Source organism: Mytilus californianus, unplaced genomic scaffold, assembly GCF_021869535.1.
Source record: "Mytilus californianus isolate M0D057914Y unplaced genomic scaffold, xbMytCali1.0.p SCAF_9, whole genome shotgun sequence".
Classification (NCBI taxonomy): domain Eukaryota; kingdom Metazoa; phylum Mollusca; class Bivalvia; order Mytilida; family Mytilidae; genus Mytilus; species Mytilus californianus.
In genome coordinates, this window is record NW_026262745.1 from 28259932 (window position 1) to 28281899 (window position 21968).

The 21968-nt window shown below is 34.1% G+C and overlaps 2 protein-coding genes across 15 annotated transcripts in view; one reads left to right on the plus strand and one right to left on the minus strand.

The window, feature by feature from the left end:
• The first annotated feature begins 589 nt into the window (after positions 1-589).
• LOC127715845 (UPF0739 protein C1orf74 homolog) lies at positions 590-18184 on the plus strand. The gene is made up of 2 exons (XM_052221976.1): positions 590-771; positions 17399-18184. Exons 1-2 carry the CDS (start codon positions 703-705, stop codon positions 18182-18184), a joined length of 855 nt encoding a protein of 284 aa, XP_052077936.1. The 5' UTR covers positions 590-702.
• A 325-nt stretch (positions 18185-18509) lies between these two features.
• Positions 18510-21968, minus strand: part of LOC127716256 (hsc70-interacting protein-like) — a 65523-nt gene continuing 62064 nt past the window's right edge. For all 14 annotated transcript variants that reach the window (XM_052222417.1, XM_052222416.1, XM_052222414.1 and 11 more), the window contains one exon: positions 18510-21913. The gene's annotated coding sequence lies outside the window, so the exon portion shown is untranslated. The remainder of the gene's footprint in view (positions 21914-21968) is intronic.

The following is a 21968-nucleotide window of genomic DNA, read 5'->3' on the forward strand; positions in this document are numbered from 1 at the left end:
AATTCTAAGTTCTTTGACTACAGTTATTCTGTGTCAGAAACCTATTATGTGTCAAATATTTAATTACAATCCAAATTCAGACCTGTATCAAGCGCAAATAGTGTGTCCATTTTTGTCCCAACTGTTCAGGGTTGGACCTCTGCGGTCGTATCCAGCTGCGCTCGGCGAAGCAATTTATTGATACTAGTCATGGATTGCTCTGACGTCTGGTGGACTTTTCATGACTTACTGGGTCCGTGGGGTGTCGAAACGCAGTACTCTGAAACCATGGAAATTGCCAACCCAAACTTGCTGTGTTGAGAACTCAAAGATCCATTGTCGAGCAGATAAGCCATACATTATCCGCTTCCTTATTCATGTCTTTCATGAATATGAACTTTTTGCCCACAGACTAACACCCAGTAGCACAAACGAACGCGTTATTACCTAAACCCTCCATTGTTTGATACGTTCTTTCACTTTGAACAAGCTTCACATGACTGTGTTGTTTCATTTCGTGCGCATACTTGTAAACGTATATGTTTGAATAAGCTCCAAAGTGAAAGTACTCGGTTAAAATAACGAGAGATCGCAATAAATACAAGAGAAAGTGAAAGTACGTCAATGAATAAGGATGGTTCAGGGGAATAAAGCATTCACTTGTGCTACAAGGCGGCAGTAGGTGAATAAAAGCTAAACATGTGTGGAGGAAATTAATTTAGGATGCAAATGATGCATATTTTATCTGTTTTACAATTTGACGATCTTCAGATAGAAAAGTGCCGCCCCAAGGTAATTTCCATGTTTTTACATGTACTGCACACTGACGCCACACAAAAAGATGACCGTCAGACATCTGAATAATCTCGGATTGATATACGAACCCATCCCTAACTTTCTGACGTACAAGAAATTATGTGACTGGTGTGTGTAAAATGAGCTTGAATCCTGGAGAAACGGACAATCTCGGGAGAACGGTCTCAGCAGTATCTGATAATCACATAGTATTTAATAAATGTATAAAGTCGTCACAACAAGATACCGATTTATAACACAATTTAGTGAATTAGTCATAAAAATGAATTGACTGCTAATTTTGTAAATTTCGACTTGTCAATGACACGTAACTAAGTTAACCTGAATCACAATACATGTATACTAATTGTATAATCAATCAAACTTATAGCTAACTTATAATACGGCTATAGTTATATTCTGCTGGACCAGCGAGGCATCGGCGGACCCAGTGAATCTATCATTCGGTAAATGTTTGAAGTTCTGTGAAATTCAGAAAAGAAGTCCGGTCGTCAACCCTGAACTTTTGGACCCTTGCTACTACATTTATCTTGTTTGCACATTGCATACAACGGTTATTTATTGCTTGGAAATATCTGTTTTTTTGTGATTGTTTTGATTGTCCGAAAGGGGACTTGTTCTTTAACTTTCATGGATTAGCGCATTACAACAAGAAGAAAGTATAAAATCGTTTTTTTTGTGTGTTTTGGAAATACTTTCCGTTATGGATCCCTTGTAAATAATCATTATTCTAGAATTGTTGGTTAGATTAATAAGTCCAAGACAAATTCTCTATGTTACAGATTTATAATACATGCCTCCTGTAGGTAGATAGCTTTTGATGGGTTTAACCTTAGTCATTCAACGGATTCTACATTGACTAAATAAGTTCTGAAGTTTTTATGATTATCCTCAAATCATTTTGGTTTTCTCCATTATTGATTAATGTGTTACTTTTTATGGGTTATACCCTTTTTTCATCTAAATTTCTTAAAGAAAAAGTATATATAAATTATTTATTGTATCCAGACCCCTCTAACAAGAAATTTGTTTTGCATGCACAGGTATAAAAATTGCGGTTTTTATCCAACGCAATCATAGGTTTGAACGTTGTTTTCAATTTAGACTTGTTTATATTTTTCGTTTGGGCTTGTATTATATTTGCCTTAGGGTTTATATGATTCGTTCATCCTATTTTGACTCCTCAAAATTCAAGAGTCTATCCTAAATTGAGGTAAATTGTTGGGCTTTCCAAATACCGTTTCGATTCCTAACATCACTGAAGATACATTATTTGTCGAAATCCGGATATGGTGTACAATCAAAGCGCGAAAGCGCTGTAAAGGCAATTAATTACAGGTTGTGTGTATTTTTAGTCCAGTTATATCATTATCTTGCATAGTACATTGTACTTATCAGAGGTGGCTTTCAGTATTTAAGATTTAGAGTTCTCTAATGATATTGAACAAGTTTTATGAATGTCATATTCTGAGCACTATATGAAGGCGTTTGTTCTCACTTGTTTATGAACTAGTGCATTATGTCCAGTTTGTACCTTTTTTATCTATGTTTATAGTCAAAAACTGTTTAAAATAGTTTGGCATTTTCTTTTTAGTAGTAAGTAAATGTCAACTGTATTTTATTCAACTTCGCAAATGTGGTTTGTTACTGGTAGGTACAATGTATGGATGATAGTTGTTTCATTGGCAATCATAACACATCTCCTTATTTATATAAAATGATCTATATTCAACGACCTCAGGAACAAAAAAAATGTATGTAACTAAACTATGATGGGAAACCTTTGACTTCTTTCTTTTATATAAACTTTTGATTTGGTACCATAGAACTATGTAGAATAAATTGTTGGGAAGCACTAATGACAGGACGATTGCCCGGATAGTGACAGGACGATTGACCGGATGAGATATAAATAGTCATAACTTTTTTGTTATTCGGTAGATTTTTTTAATATTTGTAGACCTTAGAGATATTAAACTATATTTTATAAAAATAAAACAAAATAAGTGAAAAAAAATATTTTTGAGCAATTAAAGTTGACCGGACGGATTTCACACTCGCCGATACACGCTATACATATATTCATTTGGTCGAAAACAAGTGTTAATATCTTTTTTGTTTTACAATATTTGTCGATGAAATTAAGGAATCTGTGAGAATAATAAATATATAATACGAAAATATAAACTTTATAGTAAACAAAAATGTTTTTCTGCAAAAAAAGTTGACCGGACGGTATTGACATTCGCCGATGTACGCGTTGATTATATTGAACTGATCGACAAAAAGTGTTTATATTTTTTTTGTTTTACAATATTTTTACATGAAACTAAGAAATCTACGAGATCAATTTATATATGATATGAAAATATAAATTTTATAGTAAAAACCATTGTTTTTCTTCAAAATAAGTTGACCGGACGGAACTAACATTCGCCGATATATGCCATGAATATATTGAACTGATCGACACAAGTGTTAATATCTTTTCTTTTTTTACAATATCTGTCCATAAAATTAAGGAATCTTGGAGATTAATAAATATATTATACGAAATTTTAATCTTTATAGTAAAAAAAAAATGTTTTCTGCAAAAAAAGTTGACCGGACGGAATTAACATTCGCCGATATATGCTTTAAATATATTGAACTGATCGACACAAGTGTTAATATCTCTTCTTTTTTCTATATCTGTCCATGAAATAAATGAATCTATGAGATTAATAAATATATTATACAAAAATAAAAACTTTATAGTAAAAACTTTGAGCCCAAAATGTTGATTTGAGTGAGTTCACCACGGCACACTAGAAGTACTTATATTTAATTAGATTAATCTAATTTTGACACTTGTCGTAATCACTAATCAAGCCAAATAACATGTCATTAAAGTTTTCACACCTGTGACATCAAATACATTTAATTGAATTACCTTATATAATCAGTTGGCAATTAGAATCCAATCAAAGAATAAAAATATCAAAATGGACAGTGGGTCAATTGTCTATATGTATACAGATGTATTACATCAAACAGAAATAGTAGATATTTTAATAAATCCTAAAACATCTCGTACATCGAATATTCCCCCTTATAAGCCAAAGGCAAACGAAGTTTACTTGTTTCAAACTGGGGCAGAAGATTGGAAATGTGACCAATATCTGTGGATAAATAATGATACAAAATCAGTCACCATTGGTAATGATGTTCTTAAAAAACATTTTTACAAAATCCGATTACCAGGAACAACAGACAATACAAACGGTAGAAAAAGACCAGTTGGTTCTTTACAGTTTAAGAAAACTGCATATAGTTTCAAAAGTAACAAAAGCTTAATACTTGTGCATTGTGAGGGAGATGAAACGGTGTATGTACCCGTTGGCCATGGGAACAGCAAAAAGTCACATCCCCCTGAGTATACACGCACTGCTCCTTCTGTATTAAGAAAAATAGAACATGACATAAAGTCAGGTGACAAAACTGCTATGGATGTTTACAGGGAAAACATATCAAATGGTTCAGTTGCTGGTGAACACCAAGGAGTGTTAAATGCTAGAAATGTAAAACAAGTTGAGAACCTAGTAAGGAAAGTCAATGAGGAAGAAAGACTGAGCAAAGACGATTTATATAACCTTTTGCTCTTGGCATATCACATGGATCCGTCCGGCCAACTTTTTTTGAAGAAAACATTTTTTTTTACTATAAAGTTTATATTTTCATATCATATATTTATTGATCTCCAAGATTCCTTAATTTCATGAAAAAATATTATAAAACAATAAAAATATTACACTTTTTGTCGATCAATTCAATATATTTAAAGCATATATCGGCGAATGTTAATTCCGTCCGGTCAAATTATTTTGGAGAAAAACAATTTATTTTACTATAAAATTTATATTTTCATATCATATATAAATTGATCTCACATATTTCTTAGTTTCATGTAAAAATATTGTAAAACAAAAAAAATATAAACACTTTTTGTCGATCAGTTCAATATAATCAACGCGTACATCGGCGAATGTCAATACCATCCTGTCAACTTTTTTTGCAGAAAAACATTTTTGTTTACTATAAAGTTTATATTTTCGTATTATATATTTATTATTCTCACAGATTCCTCAATTTCATCGACAAATATTGTAAAACAAAAGAGATATTAACACCTGTTGTCGACCAGTTGAATATATGTATAGCGTATATCGGCGAGTGTGAAATCCGTCCGGTCAACTTTATTTGCTCAAAAATATTTTTTTTCATATATTTTATTTTATTTTCATAAAATATAGTTTAATATCTCTAAGGTCTACAAATATTAAAAAAATCTACCGAATAACAAAAAAGTTATGACTATTTATATCTCATCCGGTCAATCGTCCTGTCACTATCCGGGCAATCGTCCTGTCATTAGTGCAACCCAAGAACAGGATCGGCTACCACGGCGCCACCTATTCAGGAACGATAATTTGCTACTTTATATACCCGCGAAATAACAATTACGTTAGACGGGTTCGCGTGCATAAACAGAAATGCGCTTTAAATTGTATAATATAATTCATGTTCAGTCGACCTTTAATTATTATATCAACGACTGAAATGATTTATAAACATCTTGATTGCAGATAACACTCGAAATTAACCCGACCTCTTTCCACACGGAATTCAAATAATTCTAGTTTGTCAATCGGTTGACTGCTTATAATGTAAAATACAAATATATCAAAAGTTTTTAAAACTAACAAAACACAATGATCGTTTCTCCATTTCCCAATGTAAATGAAATGAAACAAAAAACATTTTATATCACAATAAGAAGAGGAGAGAATCAACATTTTCCGGATCTACTTGGAGCCTAATGACCCCCACGTAGATAAGTTGGATATCGCGGAAAGAAAGATTAACGCGGCAACTAGAAAGGCATTAAAGCACTGCCTTTAAAAACCTTTGCACCTTTTGTTTGCGGTATATCATCTTTTCCGCAAGTTTATTGTTTTCTGTTTAGTATTAAATTTAAAATTAAGATCCATTTATTACATCGGTGATACGTTTATTTTGCAATCGCCAATGGCAGTCAGCAGGGTTTAAGAACATTTGTTGTTCGCCCTGTTAGTCAAATGCGTTTTGTTAAAATATACTTTTTCACTTTTTTGGTCTTTTGGAAAATGTTGTTTGTGCTGTATTTAGACCCCTCTAACAAGAAATTTGTTTTGCATGCACACGTATAAAAAATGCGGTTTTTATCCAACGCAATCATAGGTTTGAACGTTGTTTTCAATTTAGACCTGTTTAAATTATTTATTGTATATTTTAGTAATGTTGGCCTTTGTAGATAGCCTGTAAATAATTTTAGGCTTGTTTGGCAAACATATTAGTCCAAGACTAATTTTCGAAAAAAATTTGGCAAATATATTAGTCCAAGACTAATTCTCGGTATATCTAAAGATATTCAGTAGATTTCTCTCGTAGTAAATCTCGCTCCATAAAATTGTCCTCAAAGGCTGGTAGAGAGCGTCAGCAACGTGTAAAATTTATAGTTGATTCTACATGTATCAGATTAGGTCCCAGAGTTGTTCAAACATCCCCAAATCTTCTTGGATTTCTCGATTAATGGTATTGTAGAAGGTGACACTCTCTTATTGTTACATTGATTTGTTTTCTTAATCGATTAACTAGTATATGATATTTAAACATTGGTAATTTACTGTTGCTTATATCTAAAATATTTGAAAAGCGAAATATTTGGAACGAATTTGCAAGGCTATACCACTTCCTGTGACTTCCCACTGTTATACAGTTTTCAGTCCGAAGCATTTCTTATTTTATATTAAATGTACGTATCGAGTATTTGTTCCAACAATCTTAAGCATGGCGTATTATGATGTTAAGAAATATGCCCATATATATACGGCATCTCATACGAAACAGGTACCACAAATCATTGCAATCAAAAATCACAATTACTGTTGTAAATATCACGACTCAGGTCATGGCAAAGCCAGCAATCATGTCAGAATTATAACATTTTTACATGTGAACTTATGTCCCTCTAAAAAGAATGAAGGATTATAACGAGCCACTGATACGTGCCATAATGGAGACCCTAGTAGTGAAATATGAAAGAAGTATATCGAGTATTGTATTGTACGGGATGTTATAAAGTTCACCGCACTTTATTACCGTATCATCTGTTACAGTAATTATAATTGACAGATCAGCAACTCTCACATGTCTGCACGTTCTTAAATAAACAAACATTAAATGGATCAATTGAAGTTCTTATACACATGTTGTCATTCTGTAGTCTGACCATCAAACGATGTACTTGTTAATAAATTAGTTATAGAAACTGGATTGTATTATTAAATAGCAAATATATTACACATTTTGGCGACGAGGATAACTGGAATATTAAAATAAATGTGAATTTCTACACGTAACAATGCCGACTTACGGGACATTAGACTCTTTTGATGAATCTGAAGATTGGACACAATATGTAGAACGTATGGAACATTATTTTAATGCTAATGAGATAGACGAAGAAGACCAGAAAAGGGATATTTTCTTAAGTGTATGTGGGAAGAATACCTATAAATTAATAAGGGATTTATTAGCACCAGCCAAACCAGGAACGAAATCACTAGCCGATTTAACAAAACTAGTGAAAGACCACCGAGATCCAGTACCATCAGAAATTATCCAAAGATTTAAATTTAACAGTAGAACAATACACAGCGATGAGTCAGTGAGGACATTTATTGCAGCACTAAGAAGTCTGACAGAACACTGTAATTATGGTGACACGTTGAACGCGATGTTACGAGACAGGTTAGTCGTCGGAATAAAGAGTGACCGCATACAGAGGAGGCTGTTAGCAGAGCCGAATTTAACTTTTGACAAGGCATTGGAAATTGCTACCGCTATGGAGACTGCTGAGAAGAACGCACAAGACATCCAAGCGAGTGGGACAAATGCAACATTTCAGAAACAAGTCAACAAAGTTTCAAAATCCTACACGAGAAACAACTCTGGAAATTCGAAACAAGGAGATTGTTACCGGTGTGGAGGAAATCACCTAGCCGCCGATTGCAGGTTTAAGGATGCAAAATGCCACAGTTGTAAAAAGAAAGGACATATCGCAAAGAAATGCCGTAACAAATCTGCCAATGGGAATTTAAGTGAAAATCACAGAGAGTTCAAATCACGTTTTAAACCACGTGCTCATTTCATGGAGCAGGATGAAAGTAGCGAAAGTGAAAGTGAAAATGAAGTTTACTCAGTTTTTCATTTTGGAAATAAATCTAATGAGGCATATAAAGTGCAAATCAATGTGAATGAATGTGAAATAGCCATGGAAATAGATACTGGGGCGTCAGTTTCTATCATGAGCGAGGATACTTACAAGGATTACAAGTCGAAATTCAGAATCGAACCGACATGTGCTAAACTCCGAACATACATGGGAGAGCAGATTCCTGTAATAGGACGTGCAATCGTCAATGTCAACTACAAGAAGGAAAGCGCAAAATTACCATTACTGATAGTGAAGCGTAAAGGTCCGAATTTACTTGGCCGAGACTGGTTGAACAAACTCCAACTGGATTGGAAGAATATTTTCTCCGTCGTTGGAAGTGATAATCAATCGAGTGATCTAAATGTGATCTTGGAAGCAAATAAGGAAGTTTTCAAAGATGAACTTGGAACTGTAAAAGGCATGAAAGCCAAGATTTATGTTGATGAGAGTGCCGTACCGAAATATTTCAAGGCTCGCCCTTTGCCGTATGCGTTGAAGGATAAAGTGGAGATGGAAATTGAACGTCTTGAGAAGGAGGGTCAAATTCAGCAAGTGGAATTTTCCGACTGGGCCGCTCCAATAGTACCTGTAGTTAAGGAGAACGGATCTATTAGAATTTGTGGTGACTACAAGGTAACCGTTAATGCCGTTTCAAAGTTGGATAATTATCCGATTCCTAAAACTGAGGATTTATACGCAACGCTTGGAGGAGGACAAGAATATACAAAATTGGATTTAAATCAAGCATACCAACAAATTGAACTTGATGAGGACAGTAAAAGGTATGTGACTATAAACACGCGCAAGGGTTTATTCAGATACAATAGACTTCCGTATGGTGTAGCGTCCAGCCCAGGTATTTTCCAGAGAACACTTGAAAATGTTGTTCAAGGTATATCCAATGTTTTGGTTCGAGTAGATGATATACTGATAACGGGTAAAACAAGGGAGGAACATCTAAATACTCTTTCTGAGGTTTTGTCTAGATTTAAGAGAATCGGAATTCGGTTAAAGAGACAGAAGTGTGTGTTTTTGGCCGAAGAAGTTGTTTATTTGGGATTTAAAATAAACAAACACGGAATCTATCCAGTGGAGAGTAAAGTTGAGGCGATAGATAAAGCCCCAAGTCCGACAAACGTGACAGAACTGAAAGCTTATCTGGGAATGCTGAACTATTACAATAGATTCTTACCAAATTTGTCTCACTTGTTAAAGCCGCTACATGTACTTCTACAGAAAGACACAAAATGGAGTTGGGGAAAAGAACAGGAAAAAGCGTTCATAGAGTCAAAACAGCTGTTGAAATCCGCATCAGTACTTGTACATTTCGATCCGAAAAAGAAATTAATCTTAGCATGTGATGCATCTCCGTATGGAGTAGGGGCCGTACTTTCGCATAAAATGGACGACGGCAGTGACAAACCAATAGCTTATACATCTCGAACACTTACATCTGCAGAGAAGAATTATTCCGTTCTTGAGAAGGAGAGTCTGGCCATAATATTTGGTATCAAGAAATTTCATCAATATTTGTATGGACACCCCGTTACAATCATAACCGATCACAAGCCGCTTATAGGTTTATTTCGAGAAGATAAACCTATACCGACAATGGCCGCATCTCGAATTCAAAGGTGGGCACTGACTTTAGCTGCATATGAGTACACGATTGTATACAAAGAAGGGAGTCTGAACGGTAATGCGGATGGACTAAGTAGACTACCGCTGAAAACAAACATTGAAAAGACACCAACGCCAGGTGATACTATATTATTAATGGAACATTTAGCCACTACGCCAGTTGATGCTAAACAAATTCAAAAGTGGACACGCAAGGACACAATACTGTCTATGGTGCTTAGATACATTTTGAATGGATGGCCGTCAAAATGTCCCAGTGAAGACATAAGACCGTATTATAGTAGAAAAAATGAACTGTGTAGTCAGGACGGATGCATATTGTGGGGAGGAAGAGTAATTATACCACAACCAGGACGTGAGGCCATGTTAAATGAATTACACCAAGGACATCCAGGGATTACTAGAATGAAAAGTCTAGGAAGAAGCTATATATGGTGGCCGGGAATGGACAATGACTTGGAATTAACTGTAGTTAATTGTTACAGTTGTCAGGAAAACCGAAAATTACCAGCAGAAGCACCGTTACATCCGTGGGAATATCCGAGCCATCCGTGGTCAAGAATACATATAGACTTTGCAGGACCATTCATGAACAAATCATTTCTAATTATGGTTGATGCGTATTCAAAATGGATAGACATACACGTCATGAATTCTACAACATCCGAGGCTACGATTGCAAAACTTCAACAAACGTTTGCAACACATGGATTATGTGATCTCATTATTAGTGATAATGGAGCCGCATTTACTAGTAAGGAATTCGCCGATTATGTGAAATCAAATGGAATTGAACATCGCACTTCCGCGCCGTGGCATCCAGCTAGTAATGGTTGTGCTGAACGAGCAGTTCAGAGTTTCAAAGAAGGTATGAAGAAAATCAAAGAAGGAACTGTCCAGGAAAAGTTGAACCGTTTTCTTTTCAACTACCGTATAACGCCACAAACAACGACAGGATTGGCACCATCAGAATTGCTGATGAAAAGGAAACTCAAGTCACGTCTAGATTTAGTTTTTCCAAATATCGAGAAGCGGGTTCAGGAGAGACAACAAAAACAAAAACATTATCACGACAAGAAATCTGTGAACAGACAAATTAATGTAGGACAGGGAGTATTTGCCCGAAATCTCGCAATTGGGTCAAAGATTAAATGGATTCAGGGAGAAGTTATAAAACAATCAGGACCACTTTCATTTCATATCAAATTGCCAGATGGACGTGTCATTCGTAGACATATTGATCACATCAGAGTACGAAACTTTGATTGCACAAACAACGAAAAGGAAGAAAAATGTGACAATGACAGTGAATTGTTTGAGCCAGAAATAACTATACCGATAAGTACTCCTGAGACCGAACAACCGCAAATCGAGAAACCGTCAAACATGACTGAACAAATGGAACCACGCTATCCGAAGAGAATAAGAAAAGAACCATCGCATTTTAAGGATTTTGTGTTGAATTAAAGTGTAGATTTATAAAGAGGCATAATAATCCTCACAGCCGTTTGAAGTGCATTAAGTACTTCGCAGTGCATGTGTGTACATATCATTTAGTGTAAGAAATAACAAGAAGACCAGTGCGAACATTTTTATTTTATTTTCTTAGTAGGACATTATAGTTTCAGTGCAGACAAACTTTAACGAATGAATCTTTGTGATCTGACATTTTTATTTGTTTTCAAACTGATATGGACTTATCAATCAGTAGCCGTGAAAAGACATTAATTTTCTGTAATTGAGTTAATTTGTTTTTAATTTGTTTTTATCTAAGGCCGGAGAAGTGTTATAAAGTTCACCGCACTTTATTACCGTATCATCTGTTACAGTAATTATAATTGACAGATCAGCAACTCTCACATGTCTGCACGTTCTTAAATAAATAAACATTAAATGGATCAATTGAAGTTCTTATACACATGTTGTCATTCTGTAGTCTGACCATCAAACGATGTACTTGTTAATAAATTAGTTATAGAAACTGGATTGTATTATTATATAGCAAATATATTACACGGGACATTCAAATAAACATGACTGGAAACAGTTCAGTGGAATCGGATGAACTCCAACAAGAGCGAGGCCTAACATAAGAAGTGTATTGTAATCGAATAATCGCAAACAAATATTGTAAGCAGTTATCGCTAAATCAATAAAACATTTAGGAAAATAGTACTTTAAAACAAAAATAAAATGAAAATAAAACTATAAATTTTGGTGCGTCCCAAGCGCTTTTCTGAATTTTCCTTACCAAGGAATGTTCAAACCTAAATATTTGAAAGCCAATGATACATGAGCACTTGAATACGTGGAGACCTATATGACCAAAAGCTACCTTCAAAGAATGATGAAGAATTGTCAAATTAATCGAATGTCATCTTTTCACAAGGAGTTGGAACCTTAGTTTCTTAATAAATTCTTAATTTTTTGAAATGGAGAATTTATGAAAAAAATGTTATAGATTATGTCAGTATCGTTGCACCGGCTTCTGAGCTGATGATACCTTTGATGGCTAGCAATCCACTTGCAGCAGTATCGACAGCGTGGTATAGATAATTAAAATAACACTTTATAAACTATGTGCGTCCACAGCTCATTTCTAGATTTACCTTCTTTAAAAACGCTCAAACCCAAAAATGTGAAAGCCAAGTTCTCAAAATGAGGCCAGTATTCAAATAAACTCATCATAGATACAAGGATTGAAATTTTGTACCCTAGACGCGCTTTTCGTCTACAAAAGACTCACCAGTGACGCTTGAATCATAAAAATTAAAAAGGCCAAATAAAGTACGAAGTTGAAGAGCATTGAATTCTTACTAGTTTTGCCAAATACTGCTAAGGTAATCTATTCCTGGGGTTGAAAATCCTTAATATTTCGAAAAATTCAAAGCTTTGTAAACAGTTAATTTATCAAACAATTCCACTCAGAAAAAGACTCAACATTGACATAATTAAACCCCCATGCCAAGGTTCTGGTGTGACAATGTATACGTCGACAGGGTAAACATAACACCACCCATCCTATAATCGGTTCTGTAACATGTGTAAAAACTTGTTATATGACAAATCCAGTAACTATGTCAGATGATCGACAGTAAAAAGTTAATCACAAAAATACTGAACTCCGAGGAAAATCCAAAACGGAAAGTCCCTAATCAAATGGCAAAATCAGAAGCACAAACACATCAAACGAATGGACAACAACTGTCATATTCCTGACTTCTAACAGGCATTTTCTTATGTAGAAAATGGTGGATTGAACCTGGTTTTTATAGCGCTAAACCTCTCACTTGTATGACAGTCGCACCAAATTCAATTATATTGACAACGATACGTATACGAGATCGAGGACTGATATACCTAAACGCCGTAAACTGCGGTTGATCGTATGTGGCATTTTACTACGTATTCACGAATTTGGAGTTGTACTAGTAATAGGAAATTGTTTTTGTGAAATGTGCTATGCCTAGCTTCGAGAAAAAGATCTAGTTGAAAAGTAGACATTCTTGTTTCAGCAAAATGTTTTACCTTATAGGCTGAATGCTGTGTATGAAATGCAATGAAATTAAAGGACATCTGATGAAGTTAATTGGAGAAATTTTATATGTTTTGGATATGTATTTCTCAACACCAATTGATCGTACGGTAGATTTGATAAAAGTGGATAATCATGAATAATGATGGAAAAGTCTGAGAAGCCACATTCAAGGCTTACACATCTAAGGCAGTAACTTCGAATGATCATAGATAAGGTTTGCAATGAAAGAAGAAATATTTAAGAAGGGGATTACGGCAGATATCAGTATTGTTAGAAGGAAAGAAACAAAAGGAAACTAATAATTAGAAAGTGAACCCGACCAGTATGAACAAGTCTTTCTGTGTTTTCAAGGTCATGGTCAAAGTTTCAAGCATTAAAACATATTGGGTTGCTTACCAATTGATATTGATATTTCCTCCGTAACACAATGCATTGACATTAATTGAGATAGCACGACAACTTTTGTGACAACAGGTTTGATGACGAGTAGCGCGGATATGCAAAGATCAAAATCTCTAGGTGGAAAGGTCGAGAGGTTTTGCCAAATACAGCTGCAACTGCATCTTGTCATGGATGTTTCTTTTAACAATGACGAATCACAGCAGGTTAAGTTTTTAGAGGTTACTTTCAATAACAACAAGCTATTTCTTTCAAACGGTATTATTTATTGTTATTTTGCTGACATAAAAGCTCATCAAAGTAACTTTTTTTGTTTTATTTCCTATTATACCGTAATGATAAAGTTGCGTTGACTTACTGTACTGACTGTGCGATCTTGCATGTTCCTTTTGATATTCCCTTGATTGATTAAGATTAAGAGAGGGTTGATATCTAAAGATAAACGTGATTGGATTCACTAATGCAAATAGTTCTGTGCATAATTTCAAACCATATTTTAGTCTTCCATTGAGGTATGGTGGACAAAAAAAACCCTGATCAATTTGCACTTTTGCATGTAGTTGTATTGCTGCAATTCTTCAGAAAGATATGCTTTTTTTTCTGCAGATAAGATGAGCAAATTGTTTCAGTGTTAGGTCACTGAATCCACATAAAAAGTTATTCTAACTTGTAAAGTTCACAACTTTTAAGTTTTTAGTTTCGATTTATTACAAAGCTATAAAGATCCTCTTTAAATGCATGGAACCTGGGACTAGTATAATAGTCCCAGATGGAACACATTTTTGTGTAAAAAAACTATGTGAAATGTCACATAACATATTGGTTTTAAGGTCATGAAATCATTGATCTTCCAATTTTCCATCGATCAAATAATGAAAATTCGCAACAAGCCTTTAATAAACCAAGATCCAAATAATGACATGCATGTTTTTTTTCCATTTTAGATTAAACTGAAGTGCATATATTTTGATCAGTAATATTGTTTTCCTTAGCCTTTAATGTGTGACCAAAACAAGAATATTTGTCCAAGCTTTATTTGCAAATACCAAAATTCCTTCAACATATTTTTTTTCTTATTTGAAGCAGAATCCCATTTTTCGTCAAATCAAACATGGTATGAATCCGGTTATTTAGAATGGAATATAAAAATATGATTTTAAATTATGCACAAAGCTTTTCCAACGTTTCCATCAGTGATTTCCATTACTTAAATCAGCTTCAAATGGAAATAAAATGCTTCACTGAGCGCAGCTGGATACGACCGCAGAGGTCCAACCCTGAACAGTTGGGGCAAAAATGGACATAATATTCGCGCTTGATACAGGTCTGAATTTGGATTGTAATTAAATATTTGACACATAATAGGTTTCTGACACAGAATAACTGTAGTCAAAGAATTTAGATTTGGTTATATGATTTGAATTTATATTCAATTTTTTGCTTTTGTGCAATACACCATGCTGTTGCGTATTGAACCCCCCTTTATTTTGCAAAAAAAAAAAATATTTGAAGAAATTTTCTTTTTAATTTCTGAAATCTGAAATGAGAAAAAATTGCCCCCCCCCCCCCCCCCCCCCCCCCCCCCCCCAATTTTCCAAAAAAAATTCTTTCCCTAAAGATATTGTCATAATCTCAATTCAAATTTCCAATGCAGTTTGCAACCATAATTACCAATTTAAATACATCATAAAAGTCTTAAAATAGAAAATGACATACATAATCATGGCTAAAATTGATATTCCTTTAATAGTAACTTCTAAAAATTAATTGACAGCTAATCACCTCAAGACAATACAACATCTTTATACATAATTTAAAAGCAATGTAAGGGAGGTAATCCAAATTTAAATGTATTTGGATTACCTCCCTTACACTGCTTTTAAATTGTCCATTAACCAGGAAACCCTTGTTCCCCCCCCCCTTTTTTTTGCCCCTAATTCCTAAATGGTTTGAGCCATAACCCCTCAAAGTCAATCCTAACCGTCCCTTTGTGGTATGGAAACTTGTGGTATAATTTCAGAGAGATTCATACACCGTTCCACCAGTTATTGTCTGGAAACTAGAAAAATGCTTATTTGGGCCCTTTTTTGGCCCCTAATTCCTTAACTGTTGGTACCATAACCCCCAAAATCAATCCCAACCTTCCTTTTGTGGTATTGAATCTTATGGTGAAATTTCGTAGAGATCCATTCACTTAAACTAAAGTTATTGTGCGAAAACCAATGTGTCTTCGGACAACGACGATGACAACACCAACGTCATACCAATATACGACCCCAAAAATTTTTTGCTGTCGTATAAAAAGAGGTGGGAATAACCAAGGGGACATTTGAATTTCAAGTCAAGAGAAATAAAATGCTCTGCTAGACGCAGCTTGATATGACCGCAGAGGTCAAACCCAGAACAGTTGGGGCAAGTATGGACACAACATTCAAGCTTGATACAGCACTGAATTTGGATTGTGATTAAATATTTGACACAGCATAGGTTTCTGACACAGAATGAATGTGGTTTAAGAACTTAAAATTTTTTAATTTTCCTATTCAAACCATATCATTATTATTTGCTTTTATATATAGATCAGATATAACCAATTTAAAAAGAAAAAAAAATCCCTCCCCCAAATTTTTTGAACCCCGTATGATAAATCACCCCCAAACTCAATCCCAGCCTTCCCTTTGTGGTATGGTACCTCGCAGTACAATTTCAGAGAGATCCATACACGTGAACACAAGTTATTGTCTGGAAACTAGAAAAATGCTTGTTTTTAGGCCCCTTTTTGGCCCCATATTCCTAAACATTTAGGGCAATTACCCCCAAACTCAAACCCAGCTTTCCCTTTGTGATATGGAACCTTGTAGTACAATTTCATAAAGATCCATACACTTACACACAAGTTATTATCCTGAAACTAGAAAAATGCTTGTTTTTTGCCCCTCTTTGGCCCCTTATTCCTAAATTTTGAGGCAATTACCCCCAAAATCAATCCCAGCCTTCCCTTTGTAGTATGGTACCTTGCAGTACAATTTCAGAGAGATCCATACACTTGAACACAAGTTATTGTCTGGAAACTAGAAAAATGCTTATTTTTGGCCCCTTTTTGGCCCCTTATTCCTAAACATTTGGGCAATTACCCCCAAACTCAATTCCAGCTTTCCCTTTGTGATATGGAACCTTGTAGTACAATTTCAGAAAGATCCATACACTTACACCCAAGTTATTATCATGAAACTAGAAAAATGCTTGTTTTTTGGCCCTTTTTTGGCCCCTTATTCCTAAAGTTTTGAATCAATTACCCCCAAAACTAATCCCAGCCTTCCCTTTGTGATATGGAACCTTGTGGTACAATGTCAGAGAGATCCATACACTAACACACAAGTTATGTCTGGAAGGTACAAAAATGCTTATTTTTGGCCCCTAATTCCTTAACTGTTGGTACCATAACCCCAAAATCAATCTTAACCTTCCTTTTGTGGTATTGAACCTTATGTTAAAATTTCATAGAGATCCATTCACTTAAACTAAAGTTAAAGTGCGAAAACCAATGTGTCTTCGGACAACGACGACGATGCCAACGTCATACCAATCTACAACCGCAAATTTTTTTGCGGTGGTATAAAAACACCATAGCAATGAAATGTTACTTTTTGTAAATCACCCTATGAAATAAATCACTCCATTTATATAGAATAGACATGATACCCAACATTTCTTATTTTGTTTTTTAGGAAACAATGGCCAGTTGTGTATTAGAAAGACATATTTACAAAGCTTGGGGTTCCTTAATAGACCACCATCTTGGAAAGAAAATGAGGCATCATCTGACAGAGCTTCTCCACAATGTTACGGCTGTTGATAATGCAATAAAACCTTCTTTTCTGTTAGATTTTGGGATAAAGGCTTCATCCTTGCATCATTTTGTAGAGGATTTGAAGAGGACTGGTTGTGTCAAGACAATACTGAATATTTACCAGATGGGAACAGACCTGATGGTCATCAATCCAAGATGTATTCATTTATTACAACAGTGCTCCAACTTGGAATCATTGTACTATCTAACAGACGTTTCATCAGGCCTTGAAAAGCCACAGTCAATTAAACAGAAACTTTTATTTGAAGAATTATCACAATCTATAAATCTACTGCCATTTAGCTTGGATAATATAGCCATATTTGATCTAGATGTAACAAATATGAATCTGACAACTATGTTTGGGATACTTCTAGGTTATCCCTTTACATATTGGTTTGAAAAAGAAACCGAAGATAACTGCCTCTCTATGATACCATTAAGATGTTTAAAAGTTACAAGAACAATACATATACAGAAAGAAAATGAAACACAATTGAATTCCACTGAAAGTTTCAATGTCTTCTCTTTCAGTGTACCAGAAGAATTATTTGATCACACTGCTGAAGATCATCTAAATCAGTGGTTTTCTCAAAAGAAAAAGAAAGACTCAAGTTTACAGCTGTCATCTAAAACAGAGATATTACCTAAAGTGGCAATGTAAATTATTTCAATACAAACTTAGACAACTTTAAATCAAGCAGAAATTTGCAATTCATTGGGGAAGCATAAATCTTTTTATGTTGGAGGATTAAATTTTTGTGCCATGTTTCAGATGTCTTCCAAATATTTCTCGTAAAGAAATCAAAATGTCCGTTGGAATGGTTACAACAGTAACTAATCACCTTTATCATATTAAGTTCAACAGACTTCTGTCAAAAGTTAGCTTCAAATACATTGCATTATTTGGTTGTTTATTTCTAATATTACAATCAGTAAACCATGTTGAAATCAAGATAAAAAATGATAGACATGTTCTAAGAACACAATGTAATTATAATATTTTTATTTTTAAAAGTTTAAACAGAGCCTATAAAAGGATGAGTCAGTAAAAAAAATTGAGACAAACAAAGCTTAATTTGGAAACTAAGAAATTAATAATTAAATACTGGATGATTGGAAATTCTTAAATACAACATATCCAATATCTACTTTAGCAAGGGGGTCGTTGTTCATTAATAAACTGTTATCACAGAGATATGTCTCGCCTTTTTGTAATTTTGATAATGCAAATGTTGAAATTAAAATAGCAATACTTTAACATGTAAGTTATGCAAATATTCAAAGTCGATGAATCATGACTGAAGGTACATGGCTAAACAATCTCCATGGAATGAGATGTGCCAATGCTAATACAACTGCATACCAAATACCATTGACTTATTATAAGTCATTCCCTTTAAACAAACCTAAACACAAACATTAACTTGTAAACTATGTAAAAGTTTCAAAGTCAACGAACCATGATCAGGGGTGGGGCTATATAATCTCCATGGAAACGATACTTGCAAATACCAATAAATTTGCATACCAAATATCATTGACTTAACATTAGCAGTTCATCTTAAACTGATCTAATCACAAACTAATACATGTAAACTGAGCAAAAGTTTCAAAGTAAATAGACCATGACTGAGGGGGCGGGGCCAAATATTCTCCATGGAAATGAGATGCACTAATGCTTATACAACTGAACACCAATTAACATTGGCCTACCACTAATGGTTCCCCTTGAACTGACCTAATCACAAACTAATACATGTTAACTTAGCAAAATTTTCAAAGTCTATAGACCATGACTAAAGGGGCAGAGCCAAATAATCTCCATGGAAATGAGATATGCCAATGCTTATACAACTGCATACCAAATATCATTGACCTACCACTAGTGGTTCCCCATAAATTGACCTAATCACAAACTAATACATGTAAACTATGAAAAGTTTCAAAGTCAATAGATCTTGACTGAGGGGTGGGGCCAAATAATCTCCATGGTAATGAGATGTGCCAATGCTAATACAACTGCATACCAAATATCATTGACCTACCACTAGTGATTCACAATGAACTAGACCTAATCACAAACTAATACATTGTTGACGCCGCCGCCGCAGATGCCGGAAACAGCATACCTATGTCTCGCTTTTCGACTCTGTCAAGGCGAGACAAAAATCACAGAAGAATCAGTTTACTTGATGCAAATCACTGCAAAGAAGCAAGACTGTTGGATAGATGTATAATGCTCAAGTGAGGTATTTGCAAAACAAATATCTGTCTTGACATTTTTAAATTTTTTGAGCTGCAAGCTTCTCTAGACTGGCATTAATCATAATACCCATCCTTAATATGATATATCTTTTTAATTACACAGAATATCGTAATAGATTGTTAACCATTGAAATCAAATTGCATTATTTTTTCAACAAGCATACATGACTTTAAATTACACAGAATATCAAAAGTAAATTGTTAAGTTAACCATTGAAATCAAATTGCATTATTTTTTCCACGAGCATACATGACTATCAGTATTAAGACTCTACCAAATTAACCACATTCAATGCTATGCACAATTGATTAAGCGTTTCTGTAAAGGGTAACGAAAAATATCTTTGCAAAGAGGGTAAAAAAGAGAAATCCTTGTGCAAATACTCTGCAGTGGTGAATATTCATCTAATGTAAGAAATAATACCAGCTATTAGCTAGTTTAACTCCAGGATACTTATACAACACGTTGTTATGAAAACTACTGGAATGTTCATGACAGGTTCATATCGTTATATCAGTACAATGTTTTGCTACTGTGAGTGTAAGCTTAAAGAAGAGATTTGTAGTATATATCAGTTGTTTATTTAAAAAATCAATATTTGATATTTTATTAAGAATACCAAAACCTTACATGTGTGCATGCAATAAATTGTTCTACATAAATATACAAAATGCACAATTTATCATTGAAGATTGAAGTTATATGACAACTAATAAGCACTAAATAAGACTCGTCTGACAAACCTTATCATGAGTTAATCTATTCAAAGAAAAATGTGTTGGTACGAAACAAAATGAATAATGATATACAAAAGAAAAAAAATGCATTTCAGTTTTCACAACACACGTCTGGAATAACCTTAAGTAGGTTTGTGGGAGACCTAAAATTTGGAAATAAAAATAAATAACCTTTCTGAGCATGAAAACCAAGTAGGGTTACAGGTAAAATGAACAACCAAAACCACTAGAAAACTTTGTCAGATGAGTTGCATCCTTAGTTTTTAGAACATACTAAAATTTAATCATTTTAATTATTCCAGTACAATAGCACTAGCTACTTTTATACAGGATAACTTTGTAGTGGACACCAAATTCTACTGTTCTTTAAACAGATGTTATGTGGTATCAATGATCAGATTACTTGCACAGTAAAATTTTTTTCTAAATGTTTGTTTCTCAATGCATTGACACTCATTTTCTGATTTCTAGTGAAAAAAACAACAACAAAGAATATACAGCAAAATAAATGACAATATGAGTAATATTAGGGCTATTCCATTAAAATGTATGTGGGAGGGTAGGAAAGGAAGTTTAATTATTGAATGTGGGTCATGGGTCTTTTTTCAGTATGCGTCTACATGTATTACCATTATGCAAAATTATCTAAAAAATGGTTCTTGGTTGTAGGGATATTTTGAAAGTCCCTTCCCACCCTCCCACATACATTTTAATAGAATGGCCCTTATCAATACACATGTCTGAAGTATATTGAAAGGACTTTGAAATGGTTATACACTGCCAGTAATAGTCTGTATTGTATTGAAAACTGTTAAGACAATTAGTACTACTTATTTCCAAAATTCAGCTGAGCACAAACTGATTACAATGTTGTAAAATTCTGTTTTTTGTTAACAACCGTTAACACTAGTTATACTTTTATGGCACAAAAATATGAAACCACACCAAATTCGTTTGTTGTTCTTTAAATTTTCAGTCTACAAAAAATAGTACGGATGATAACTTATCATTTTTGGAAACAATTTTTAACTACATTTTAAAATTTAAAAAAAAGGAAAATATGAACTAAGATAAAGGTATATTCACAGCTTGATGCAAGAATGAAAAACAATTTTGTGTAACATAAAGGTTGAAAATCTCTTCAGGTCCATTATACACTTGCCATATCCTTGGCTATTCAGGAACCTTTATTACAAATAAATACTTGTGGAATACTCAATAGAAAATCAATTTGTATGCATTTTCTCTGAAAAACTAACATAAACGTTAACAAAACAGTAAAACAAAAATCATACACAAATCTTCACTTAGTATAGCTACAGAAAGGTCAATTTGTAGTTCTGAACTCTCTCATAAACACGATGATGTGATAATGGTGTGGTTTTACCTGAAACATAAACAGAAAGAACGGTAAAAGTGACGCTACCGAAATTTGAACTTGA

Excerpts from the sequence above, each read along its gene's own strand:
- LOC127715845 (XM_052221976.1), top strand. The coding sequence starts at position 703 with ATGCAAATGATGCATATTTTATCTGTTTTACAATTTGACGATCTTCAG. Across the intron at positions 772-17,398 it reads TAGAAAAGTGCCGCCCCAAG|GAAACAATGGCCAGTTGTGT; the intron begins GTAATTTCCATG and ends TTTGTTTTTTAG.